Raw genomic sequence first — 13,884 nt, 5'->3', positions numbered from 1 at the left:
GGGGCTTTGTGATAATTAAAAAAATCATATTTATTTTCTTTCAGAGAAAAAAGAAACAAAAGAACAAAGAAATAACACAAACTCGCAGCTGTTCAAATGGAATAAAATTGCTTTTACTTATCAAAAAAAGAAAGAAAGAAAGAACACAAACTCAGATGGTGTTAAAAAGCAGGGACTGATTTAAGTAATTTAGTTTGTTTGGAGTGAACATCGATGAACAATGAAGCTCTCTCTCCCAATATTAGTCCAGTACACCAAAATCTCCAAGAAGTAGCCAACTCGCCCATACACAGAGTTGAGTCCCATCTTTTAATTCAAATACTACTTAATACTCTTATGCTATAATACTATATTAGGAAGTGAAGAACAGTGTTTTATTAAAATGAAGTGAAAATTTTTCTTAAACTAAAAAAGAGCAAATGTCAATGTAGGCAATATAACTGAAAAAATAATTAGAAACAAGTATTTCCATCACCATAGCTGCCATCGTCATTTCGACGCCAATATCGTACATAACAAAGATCACGAGGCCATATAAACCTGCATTGCATACAATGACATCTCGGCCAGAAACACCCACAATAGTCCGCAAAAGAATTTCCTATTTCTATCTTCTTTTTCATTATATTTTCTTTTCTTTTTTTTTTTTTTGGGGGGGGGGGGGGGCTTTGTGATAATTAAAAAAATCATATTTATTTTCTTTCAGAGAAAAAAGAAACAAAAGAACAAAGAAATAACACAAACTCACAGCTGTTCAAATGGAATAAAATTACTTTTACTTATCAAAAAAAGAAAGAAAGAAAGAACACAAACTCAGATGGTGTTAAAAAGCAGGGACTGATTTAAGTAATTTAGTTTGTTTGGAGTGAACATCGATGAACAATGAAGCTCTCTCTCCCAATATCAGTCCAGTACACCAAAATCTCCAAGAAGTAGCCAACTCGCCCATACACAGAGTTGAGTCCCATCTTTTAATTCAAATACTACTTAATACTCTTATGCTATAATACTATATTAGGAAGTGAAGAACAGTGTTTTATTAAAATGAAGTGAAAATTTTTCTTAAACTAACAAAGAGCAAATGTCAATGTAGGCAATATAACTGAAAAAATAATTAGAAACAAGTATTTCCATCACCGAAAAGGGAAATTCTCAGAGACAAGCGACCGGTTACACATACACAAACACCTTTTCTATATCAAAGCAAGCATGGATAACACAAGTGTATCCACACTCCTTGATGGAGAAACAGCCAGGCTGAGAGTTGCCAACAAGCTCATTAGCATTTAACTGTGAAACATTCAACTCAGTTTCCTGCCGAAGCTAATGTAACCAAACTAAACAGAAGTCAAACAGTACACATAAAATAGTCAAACACCCAACTACAGCACAGTGAAGATCTGTAACCAGGGAAACATATTACGTCGAGAACCAATCCAGTTGAAGTCTGTGATATAGTATTGCTGTGTGTCCATCTACCTCCTCAACTAGACTACCATACTGGAAGCTGCAGTCCCACCTGTTAGGCCAATAGAAAAGAGAGCCTGAACATCAAAGACTAACTGATAACTGAGAGACAACTTACCATTAACTTGCCATGCTTTTCTTTCAGACAAAATGGGTACATTATCCATATCACCTTAATAGATACTTCAATGCAAGAGTGTAACACCAAGTAAAGGAATATTGCAAATTTCACAAAAGATAATCTGAATAGATATATGATTTATGTCAAGCTGAATAGCTGTATGACAATAACTGCAATATAGTGTAACATTCCAAACTCAAAAATTTCATTATTAGATCCGAAAATGCATTTCCTTCTTTGTAACACCAAGATACCAAATTCACTTTTTCATTTTAACTGTTTCACAACTTCATTGACATTATTGCATCAAAACATAAAAGGCCTAAAACAGTCTTTTGAAATTTTAAGTAGCATAATTAAAACATCCCTAAATTAAGTTTCAGAATCATGCCAAAACCCCACATCACGTAAACCAAAAGAATCTCCTGATTTCAATGCATAAATCCCTGATCCAATCACAGAAATGCATGCAAGAATTTCTGAGCATGAACCGATTCCACAAAGTAATATAGACAAACATCTAAGAATAAACCCAAAAGGAACGAACAGCCAGGAATAAGAAGCATAGAACACAGATCATACATAGAGAATACAGTTAGCTTGGACAAACACAAGAATCATTTCTGAAAATAGGCATTCAATTTTCACCAAAAAAGTCTCAGGAGTAAATCTCCACCCAAATGTTGGTCCAACACTTTGAAAGGATAGAAAAAAATATTACACAACTACTGACAGAATCATCTTTCCCCTTTGATATGTCATCTTACTGCAGCTCTGTTACAAATGCATCATATATATAATCTGTTTCAAATCTTTGAAATGCTTATAACTCCAAAACAGCATACATCAGTAAACAAAAGAGCATTAAGAACATCAGCTGGCTAATAAATGTTCAAGCATTAGATCTTCAACCAACCAGTGTTGTCAAAGGCGAAAAGCTCTAAAAAACGCTCTAGGTCTATTTGGGCTTTAAGCGCAAAGCGCACTTAAAGTGTGGGCTTTAGTTAAAAAAGGCGCAATGAAGGAAATAAATGAAAATTTATATGTATTTCAAGAATAAAGTAACAAATTCATTTATAATGTTTTCCTTAGCAGCTAATACACTTATTTCTGATTATAGTTGGTTTTTAGTGCTGCTTGATTCAAGAGAGAACTCATGGACAATGAGGCGCACGCCTTAGTGCCTTGCCTTACAAAATGTTTTCCTTAGCAGCTAATACACTTATTTCTGATTATAGTTGGTTTTTAGTGCTGCTTGATTCAAGAGAGAACTCATGGGTAATGAGGCGCACGCCTTAGTGCCTTGCCTTACACTAAAGCGCAACTAAAGCGAGGCGAAGCGCCCTCCTTGAGTTTTTCTGAGCTTCAGGGCTTAAGCGCGCCTTAAATGAGCCTTTGACAACACTGCAACCACCTCATAAAACTGTCAGGATGTAAAGAGAAGGAAGCTGAAAATCAAAGAAGGTACATAATTAGAAATGATGGCATACAATAGGTTTTTCATCAGAACCACAAATAGAAATACATGCAAGAGCTGAAAGATTACCCAAAATGCTCCTTTTAACACCAGTTAACAACAAAGAACATCCTTCTAGAATACTGAACTAAGCCATTTTGAAGGTTACTCACTCTATGATCACAACATACATTACAAATGATGATTTTTAACCACATTAACAACCCCAAATCACAATTAAGAACTTTAAAAAAATTAAGTGGGGAGTTAGACCAGTAAATAAACAAGCAATGTAAATGATCCTGCTTGCTTTGGACAGAATATCTAGCCTAATTGTCCTCAAATTGTTGCATCAGGATTTCTCTGATATCTTTCTCTTGAAATAAGAGTCTTTAGTTATTTATCAGAAAAGAGACTCTGCTTGGATTATTTGAGTTAAACGCAGAGATTAATACTTTTAAAGTTAAACCTAGAATTCGCTATTTAAAGATTATATTAATAAGTAGTTATCACTTATCAGCATCCGCATACTCGATGATCGACAAAGATTTCCCTCGACATCGAGCAACTTTGTGTAGGAATCACCGTCAAGCTTAGCAGGCTTATAACAAAATCGAGTATATATAGAGTGGACGTAATCTCTATCTATCCCAGTTTTACAGGACGTTCAGTTCTGAATGTCCCAGAAAAGTTGATATACTCACTATAAATTCGAATAGTCAACAAGTTCTGCATGTTTAAAGTATTCTTATTTTTTTATGATACTAATGTAACCATGAAATTGTCTCCTTAGTACACCAAATTATGATTGCTAAAACCTTTTGGTTTATTCTTACAACCAAGTATGCAAGCCAAATTGGCTACTTGCTACTCATTCCCAGTCAAACTATGTTAGATTAAATGAAACAGAGATGTTAGAGAGAGTAAGTACCAGACAACCAGTAAAAGCAGGAAGTAACTTTAGGTACCAAGGCAGGACTACTTATGGAAGCTCAGTATGGGAATAAGAATAAAGTTCGCCTAAGAAATGACTGCCCTTTTATATCTACAACCCTACAATTTAACAAGTACAGAAACTAACAACCAGAGAAACATGAAGACTATTACGAATAAATTGACAATGTTGAACACCCACTCAAAACGTGTTGCATCCATGCTCATTACAAGCTCAAATATATCTTCACAACTAGCCTCCACAACCCCAGCAGCCTTCATTGCTCTACTGCAGCTCTTTGGCTACACAGAAACAAAGTGAGACATCATAAAAACATATTGAAATGCCCTATTTTAAGATTGAAAGCATTGAAAATTTCAAAACGCCCTATTCTAAGTTATGTTATGTGTAGGCCAGAAAAGAACGTAGCATCGAGCTCATACTAGAAAATCAACATCAAGAAGCTCCTCAAATAAGCGAAGCCCTGCAACATCCATCAGTAAAGAAGTCAAAATCCAGGAAGACGTCACATAGTAAATGTTCAACAACTTAACTAATGACGATAATCTATCACCGAGAAAATAAACAAAAAGAACATTGGTTCTAACAGTTGCATGAGAAAACAAGTCTACTGGAAGAGAACTTGATCAAATCCACATACCGTTTTGGCAATGAAGTAACCGCCGGTACTTTCTCGAGAACGCTTGATTGCTAGCATTCTGGTTTCACAAATCTGAGGCTAATTCCTTTGTCCAATCAACCACTGACTCAGGAAGACCTGACCATTAATGATGCGGAAAAAATCCCTTTTGAGTGAAAAGTACACATTAGATCAGGAACAAAAGCAAATTAACAACCATTTCCAATTGTAGTCCTTCGCAGCAAGTTTGCATGAGAATCATCTTCATCCTCAGCAGCACTTAACCTACAATATTGGAAAAGCACTTGATTTGTAAAAGCTGAAGTTCCTTTTTTTTTTTGGATAAGGTAAAGATTTTATTGAATGGTACCAAGATGGTACAGAAAGAAATGACTGTGCCTTTCACAAAAAAATTCTGCATAAACACTGTCAAGACGCCCCATTAATGTTATATTAGAAAATATAAAAGGCACTGTCAATGACAGGAAACATAGCCCTTCAAGTTTGTCGGTTCTGCAATTTGCTAAATTTTCAATGCCTAGTTCTTTGATACTCCCTAATTGAATGCCTAGTTTTGTTTTTGAAGAGTCACTTTGACCAACTTTTAAATTGAAATAAAAGATGATACAGCTTTTTCTTTAGTTTAGATATCAGGATACCCTGTAAATACAAAACTAAACATTATAGAAGTAATTGCATTATAAAAATGTCTTGAAATACTGGCAAAAGTTCTGATGAAATATGCTAAAGTTGAATTCTCTAAAAGCAAAAGCAGGGCATTTAAATGCAGATCAAGAGCAGCAAACTAACAGAGTCCATTCAAGAACCCCATTGCCTTTAATTTTGAAGGGAACATGCACTTCACTTGTAAATGTATTTATTTCCTAACAGCTTGTTTGGATGGTTGTTACACATCGTTTCACAATGTATCGTATCGTATCGTATTGTATCGTTTGATGAATACAATGTTTGGATAGACCGTTCTTTCATGATATTCATGCACCAGCAACATGAAAAATAAATTTGTAATATTATAAAGAAAAATTATGATACAGGGTAAATTTATTATATAAAAAGGTAGGGTAAATGATAAAATAAAATTATTTAATAATAGTGAAGGGTGAGATGGGAGAAAAAGACAAGATAACGACGCAACCACACCAAATCGGTTGTTACATAAAGTGGCACATTTCGTCGTTACGTAACAACAGATTGAACGATACGATATACTCCCTCCGTTTCAATTTATGTGAACCTATTTCCTTTTTAGTCTGTGCCAAAAAGAATGACCTCTTTCCCTATTTGGAAACAATTTACCTTTATGCTATAATTTATAGCCACACAAAATATATGTGCTTCATTTTACACCACAAGTTCAAAAGTCTTCTCTCTTTCCTTAAACTCCGTGCCTAGTCAAATGGGTTCACATAAATTGAAACGGAGGGAGTATAAAATTTAAGTAACAACTAAAACAAATATCGTATTTAAAGTAACAATACGATACAATACAAAAGGTAACGACCATCCAAACAAGCTGTAAAAGAGCATGAAAAGTGTGGTCAGGCAACTGACAGACACAAACTAATTACTTTTAGGGCCTGTTTGGCTTGAATGATGATCTGATTATGATCATTTAAAACAGACGACTATTGTAAAATCAATTATTATGTGGGTACTAGTCAACAGAGCAATTCCAAACAGTGGTAACCGACTACTTGTGATAAACTAACTTAATTTGAAAAAGTGATAAAATCGGCTGACAAAATCCAAACCAAGAAGAGTCTATACATGAAAAAGAAAAGAACAAAGACAAAAGGAAAAAACTAACTGTGTTGGATATGATTAGATTATCATTTTTTTCTTGTCTTATGTATGGGGACTTGGTTTTCACATCATTGTCCAGCTCCCTGACTAGGTTAAGGCATATTAAGCAAAATAGTAATCCAATAGGCAAGGATATCTGCAAGCATACTTTATTTTCTCTCCAGAATTTCTTTAATCAAACTATAGATGTGTATAAATGGAAAAGGGTCATATATATCCCTCTACTTTTATTTATTGTTCAATCCTATCCCCCGTTATACTTTCCATTCATATATACCCCTGCCGTCCATCAAAGTTTTATATTTGTCCTTATTTTAACGGCCAAGACACGTGGCATCTTCTGAGAGACTAAACCAACCCAACATTTAAAAAAATCCAACCCGACTCCTTACCCATAACCCACCCGAACCTATTCTCCTTTTACTCTTCTTTAAAACAAATCCCCATCCACATTACCACTCTTCTTCTTTTTCATCAGTTTCATGGAGTACCCAGTGTTTTGGAGAGCGTTAAGCGCAAAAAAGCGACGAGGCCTCGCTTCACCGAAGCGAGAAGCGCGAAGCGAAGCGCGCGCTTTTTTCATGTGAAGCACAATTTAACACATAAATAAAATAAAAAAATAGGCATAAATAAATGGCTAAGAACTCATTAAAAATAACATATTAAGCACTAGCAGTTAATTTTGACGAACCAGAACAATGAGCACTAGCAGAAAAACAGAGCAGAAAAACAGAGCAGAAAACAGAGCAATAAAACCAGAAAAACAGAGCATAAACCAGAAAACAGAGCATAGTTTTAGGGCACAAAACCAAATAAACCAGAAAACAAAGCATAGTTTTAGGGAACAAAAACAGAGCAATAAAAAGTGAAAAAAATAGAAAGAAGAAGAGAAAAATAGGGCAGAAGAACAAAGCATAAATTAGATGTCTAGAACAGAGCAACAGAAAGTGAAAAAAATAGAAAGAAAAAGAGAAAAAAGGAGTCGAACAGAAGAAGAAGAAAAAAAAGAAAAAAAGAGAAGAAACTTTCACAGAGCCGGAGAAGAAGCAGTCGTTGGAGCAACAGTGTCGCTGGAGTTGGAGCAGCAAAAGAGCGTATGTTTATTTGGCAACTGACGGTTTATTTGCCAAATTTTTTTTAAAAAACCCTAGCAGATGCCTTCACGTCGCTTAAGCACGCTTTTTTGCGCTTTTTCCATCGCGGTGCTTCTCGCTTAAGCAGTTAAAGCGTGCGCTTTTTTTATGTGAGTCGCTTTTATAGCAAAAAAGCGATAGAACAGCGCCTCGCGTTGCTTCAGCGCTTAAAGCGAGAAGTGAGCGCTTTTAATAACACTCCGAGTACCAAACATGGAGTCACTACCGGACAAGGAAGAAGCAGACGAGTATTCTGCCATCTTCAAAAAAAGAGGAAAGCACCTTCTTCATCTTCAAGAAAATTCAATTGGGTCACATTGCTAGTATTCTGCCATAACTTTTCGAAACATTTTTTAACTTAAAATCACATCAGAGAGCCAATCTCACCATTACTGGAAGAAACCATATGCACAGGGGAACCGCCAACAACCATTCTTAGAGAAATTTTATTTTGAAACCATTTTCACCTTCCTTTATTATCAATTCTATTTTTAAACAAGATCCAGGACAATAATTATGATGAGTCATTCCTTAAAAATCTCTTTCAATTTACTTTCAAAATATTCTTCGTTATCGGCATCGTCAAATCGCCCATCATTGACAAATGGAATCGCCGGCGAAATTGTTGGTCAAACTCGGTGGTTGTTTGGTTTGATTTTTGAAGGTGCATGGAATTTGTAAGGTGTTTCAGATTCTTTTTTGTTGCTCGCCATTACTGTTGGTTCACCTGTTGATGCTCATGCATAGGTGTGCATTTGAATCGGTTTATCGATAAATCGAATCGATTATTTGTTATCGGTTTATCTATATCGGATTATCGATTTATCGATTTCGATTTTGATTTCGAAATTTTCCTTATCGAGTTATCGATTTCGATTTTGTCTTGATAAGATATACTTTTAAAAAAAATCTCTTATTCTATAATACCCTTTTCTTTACCCTAAGTCTCTAACCCTATTATTTCATAAACCACATTTAAGGAATAATCATATTTAAAGCTCAAGGGAATGACGTTCAAATTAATGGAAAATAGAATTAGCTGTGATGATGTATTTTTTTTTTTAATACCGTTGGAGTGTTGGTGGCATACATTTGATCTCACTTTAGTTTCGTTGCATGTGCTTGTTGACACAATTTTTATGTTATAAACGGTGTTCGTCTTATTTTAGCTTCTTTTTGTCCATATTAGTTAGGCGTATTTATAGCAATATACTTTCCGTGGAATCCCGCAAATTTTCTTATTGGCGTAATCGATAAGCCCCAAAAAATAAATCGAAATCGAAAAAATCGAAACCTTATTGAAACGATAATGATAAGCATATGTACAAATCGATAATCGATAAGTAATTATCGATAAGGGTCAAAATCAAATCGATAAATCGAATGCACACCCCTAGAACTGAATTTAAAACTATACCCTAGGTGTAATCAACCAGAAAAAAAGAAAACAAGAATGGGGAGAAAGAGTTAGTAATGTTGCGGAAGCCAAATGTATAGAGTGTGAATAAGTCACAACTACTATACCAAAAATTATGACAACCACCAAATAATAAATAAGACAATAAAGCAATAATAAAGGGAACACCAGAATTTACGAGGTTCGGCTAATTTTGCCTACTCCTCGGACACAACCAAATATTTTATTCCACTCCAAAAATACAAGTGAAATAATACTAAAGAGAGAAGATACAAATGCCTTAAACAGATGAGAAGGCAAATGAGAGGTGTGTTTCAATCCTAAACATTAGGCCTTCTTTTATAGGGGAAAAATCCCCCCAAACTTAACTCCCAACCAATGTGGGACTTTGGCATTTTGCCAAACTTCAACAAATCTCCACCTTGGCAAAATTCCACATTTTCAATTCTCTCTCAATAACAAATTTTGGTTGTGTCTTCATCTTCAATCTTCAGTGTTCAACAATGTTGATCAAATCCAAACAATGTTGAAACTTGACCGCAGTCACCACCTTTGTCAGCATATCAGCAGGATTCTCTGTAGTATGAATTTTCTTCACCGTGACTCCACCTTTTTCTATGACTTCTCGTACGAAATGATACCGAACATCAATGTGCTTCGTCCTTGCATGATAAACTTGGTTCTTCGCTAATTGAATAGCACTTTGACTATCACAAAAAATTGTGATACCTTTTTGTTCAACACCAAGCTCCTTTAGCAATCCTTGAAGCCAAATTGCCTCTTTCACAGCATCTGTAATAGCCATGTACTCTGCCTCTGTTGTAGACAAAGCAACTGTTGACTGCAAAGTAGACTTCCAACTAACTGGTGCCTTTGCAAAAGTAAACACATAACCAGTAGTTGATCTTCGTTTGTCCATATCACCCGCAAAATCTGAGTCACAATATCCAACTACAAACTGATTGTCTTCCTGCTCAAAAACTAACCCGACATCTACAGTATTATGAATATACCGTAGAATCCACTTCACAGCTTGCCAATGCTCCTTCCCTGGATTGTGCATATATCTGCTAATAACTCCAACAGCTTGTGAAATGTCAGGCCTTGTGCAAACCATTGCATACATCAAGCTACCAACAACATTTGCGTATGGTACCTTTGACATATACTCTCGTTCAGCTTCATCCATTGGCGACATAGTAGTACTTAGCTTAAAATGGGAAGCAAGTGGAGTACTAACTGGCTTAGTCTTGTCATCTATGCCAAAACGTTGAAGTACTCTCTTCAAATATTCCTTTTGAGATAAACAGAGTTTCTTTGAACGTCTATCTCTAATTATCTCCATGCCAAGAATTTTCTTTGCCTCACCCAAATCCTTCATCTCGAACTCCTTCTTCAGTTGAATCTTCAACTTATCAATTTCTTCCGAATTCTTGGAAGCTATCAACATATCATCAACATATAGGAGAAGATATACAAAGGAACCATCTTTAAGCTTGTGCAAATACACACAATGATCGTATTTGCTTCTCTTGTACCCTTGCCGCAACATAAACTCGTCAAATCGCTTGTACCATTGTCTAGAAGATTGTTTCAATCCGTACAACGATTTTTCAAGTTTGCACACCATATTTTCTTTTCCAGCAACTTTGAATCCTTCTGGCTGAGTCATGTAGATTTCCTCCTCCAAGTTTCCATGTAAAAACGCAGTTTTTACATCCATCTGAACTAGTTCCAAATCCAATTGTGCTACCAAAGCCAACATAATTCTAATGGAGGAATGCTTTACAACTGGAGAAAACACTTCATTGTAATCAATTCCCTCCTTTTGAGCATATCCTTTGGCCACCAATCTTGCTTTGTAGCGAACATCTACTTGGTTAGGAAATCCTTCCTTCTTTGCAAATACCCATTTGCACCCAATTGCTTTCTTTCCCTTCGGGAGATTGGCCAATCTCCATGTATGATTCTGATGAAGGGACTGTATTTCATCATTCATGGCAATCCTCCACTTATCTTCTTCTGAACTTTGGACAGCGTCTTTATAAGTAGTAGGAACATCATCAGCTACAATTGAGGTTGCACAAGCAACCGTCTCTATGAGACGAACAGGTTTCGTTATTGTTCTTTTTGGCCTGCTGGTTGCTATTGATTCAAGTTGTTGTTGAGATTCCTGAGTTGGAATCTCCTCTACTGGCTCTCCTTCCAGAGGGTAATCTTCATTTGTTTCCTCCTCTGCTTCTTGTGTAGGAAAAATAAATTTTCCCTCAAACTCCACCTGCTTAGAAGCACCTTCATTTTGTTTGGTATCTTCTGTTACCTTATTTACCATAGCAAATTCATCAAAGGTAACATCTCTGCTGAATATTACTTTCTTTGTCATAGGGCACCATAAGCGATATCCTTTGACTCCAGAAGTAATTCCCATAAAAATAGCCTTCTTTGCCCTTGGATCCAATTTTGACTCCGTCACATGATAATATGCAGTTGAGCCAAACACGTGCAAAGAGTTATAATCTACAGCAGGTTTTCCGTACCATTTTTCAAATGGTGTTTTGCCATCAATAGCAGCAGATGGTAGACGATTAATGAGGTGACATGCATATGTAATTGCCTCAGCCCAAAATTCTTTGCCCAAGCCAGCATTGGACAACATACACCGTACCTTCTCCAGCAAGGTCCGGTTCATACGTTCTGCCACTCCATTCTGTTGTGGTGTATGTCTAACAGTGAAGTGTCGGACGATGCCATCATTTTCACAGACCTTATTGAAATGATCATTTTTGTATTCACCTCCATTGTCTGTGCGAATACACTTGATCCTCCTGCCTGTTTGATTCTCCACCATCGTCTTCCATTTGAGAAAAATTCCCAGCACTTCATCTTTGTTTTTCATTGTATACACCCACACTCTTCGAGAAAAATCATCAACAAAGGTTACAAAATAGTGCTTCCCACCCAATGAAGGTGTTTTGGAAGGACCCCAAACATCAGAGTGTACATAATCCAAAATGCCTTTAGTATTATGGATCGCTGTACCAAATTTAACCCTTGTCTGTTTCCCTTTGACACAATGCTCACAAAACTCCAAGTTGCAAGCCTTTACTCCTTTTAACAATCCTTGATCTGATAGAGTTTTCAAGGATTTTCCTCCAGCATGTCCCAAGCGCATGTGCCATAGCTTGGTTGCTTCTGCCTCTTTGTCGTCACTGGATGTTACTGTCGCTGTCCCAATAACTGTACTGCCACGATAGCGGTACATATTATTATTCTTCCGATTAGCCTTCATTACCACTAGTGCACCGGAGCATACTCTCATCACTCCATTTTCTGCAATGATTTTGAACCCTTTTGATTCTAGGGCTCCCACAGAGATGAGATTCTTCTTCAAATCCGGTACATATCGAACATCTATCAATGTTCTGATCATTCCATCATGGTTCCTTAATCGTATTGAACCAATGCCATATGAGGTAAGAGGGCTGTTATCCGCTGTGTGGATGACTCCATATTCTCCTTCTTGAAATTCCACTGAACCAGTCCCTGTTGGGACACATATGATAGCTACAAGCCGAGTCCATCAACCATATGTCTGATGATGTTGATGACTCTGTTGTAACTAATGAGAAGTCTGAATCATCACAATCAGCTACATTTGAATCCATAATGGCCTTTCCATTGTTATGTTTGGCCTTATTCTTCAACTTCGGACAGTCTTTCTTCCAGTGCCCTTTTTCTCGACAAAAGGCACATTCATCTTTGCTGGGTCTGGATCTTGACTTGGATCTTCCCTTCTTTGTCCTCGTTTGATTTTGAGGACGACCCCTCACAAATAGTGCTTCTCCTTCTCCGCCCTTCTGTTTTTCTCGCTTTCTTTGTTCATAGCTGTACAAAGCCGAACAAACTTCTCTGAGAGAAACTTCGTCATTTCCATGGAGTAGAGTAGTTTCAAGGTGCTCGTACTCATCAGGAAGTGACGCCAACAACATCAAGGCCAAGTCACCATCATCATAAGTTGTATCCATATTTTGCAAATCTGTAACCAACTTATTGAAACTGGTGATATGTTCATTCATCGTGGTACCAGGAACATAGGTGAAGTGAAACAGTCTCTTCTTCATGTACAATTTATTTTGACTGTTTTTCTTCAAAAATTTATCCTCCAGTGCTTTCCATAATTTACTTGCAGAAGTTTCCTTTGTGTATGGATATTTCTGCTCTCTAGCAAGGTAGGATCGAATGGTACCGCAAGCAACACGGTTGATAATTCTCCAATCTTCTTCTCCAATAACATCTGGTTTCTTTTCTTCAATGGCCAGATCTAGCCCTTGTTGAAAAAGGACATCTAGAACCTCGCCTTGCCACATCCCAAAATGTCCGGACCCGTCAAATATTTCGACCGCAAATTTCGCATTTGACACAATTCTTGTCATAAGCGAAGATGCCAATGATGACGTATTGTTGACACTTGATGTAGATTCTTCTTGTTTATTGTCTCCCATCTTTGACACAAATATTATTTAATAGCTGACGACACAAATCAAGATTATTTCCTTTCTGGTGTGGAAGATCAGACTAAGCTGCAACCACAGAGCATACTCAGACAGAACCTTGACTCAGTTACCAAGATAAATCTTTTCTGATGTGGAAGATCAGACTATGCTGCAACCACAGAGCATACTTAGACAGTACCTTGGCTCTGATACCAATTGTTGCGGAAGCCAAATGTATAGAGTGTGAATAAGTCACAACTACTATACCAAAAATTATGACAACCACCAAATAATAAATAAGACAATAAAGCAATAATAAAGGGAACACCAGAATTTACGAGGTTCGGCTAATTTTGCCTACTCCTCGGACACAACCAAATATTTTATTCCACTCCAAAA

At 36.5% G+C, this 13,884-nt stretch overlaps 1 protein-coding gene across 14 annotated transcripts in view; it reads right to left on the bottom strand.

Annotated features, from left to right (window-relative positions):
• Positions 1 to 4: 4 nt before the first annotated feature.
• The window catches only part of LOC138868155 (protein ENHANCED DISEASE RESISTANCE 2-like), a 28,144-nt gene continuing 14,264 nt past the window's right edge, over positions 5 to 13,884 (bottom strand). For 3 of the 14 annotated variants that reach the window (XM_070153182.1, XM_070153195.1, XM_070153193.1), the window contains 4 exons: positions 4,836 to 4,903; positions 4,640 to 4,784; positions 4,422 to 4,462; positions 1,093 to 4,280 (listed from right to left, as the gene is read on the bottom strand). Coding sequence is in view for 4 of the 14 variants with exons in the window: in XM_070153195.1 (XP_070009296.1) it covers positions 4,889 to 4,903 (15 nt within the window). In the remaining 10 variants the exon portion in view is untranslated. Of the gene's footprint in view, positions 541 to 1,092; positions 4,281 to 4,421; positions 4,463 to 4,639; positions 4,785 to 4,835; positions 4,904 to 13,884 lie in introns of those variants that run through there. The other 11 variants (XM_070153181.1, XM_070153194.1, XM_070153191.1 and 8 more) reach the window with 9 other exon arrangements.

The sequence above is a fragment of the Nicotiana sylvestris genome, chromosome 8, assembly GCF_000393655.2.
Source record: "Nicotiana sylvestris chromosome 8, ASM39365v2, whole genome shotgun sequence".
Taxonomy (NCBI): domain Eukaryota; kingdom Viridiplantae; phylum Streptophyta; class Magnoliopsida; order Solanales; family Solanaceae; genus Nicotiana; species Nicotiana sylvestris.
Note: the sequence above shows the minus strand (reverse complement) of the source record. Positions and strands in the feature narration are given on the sequence as shown.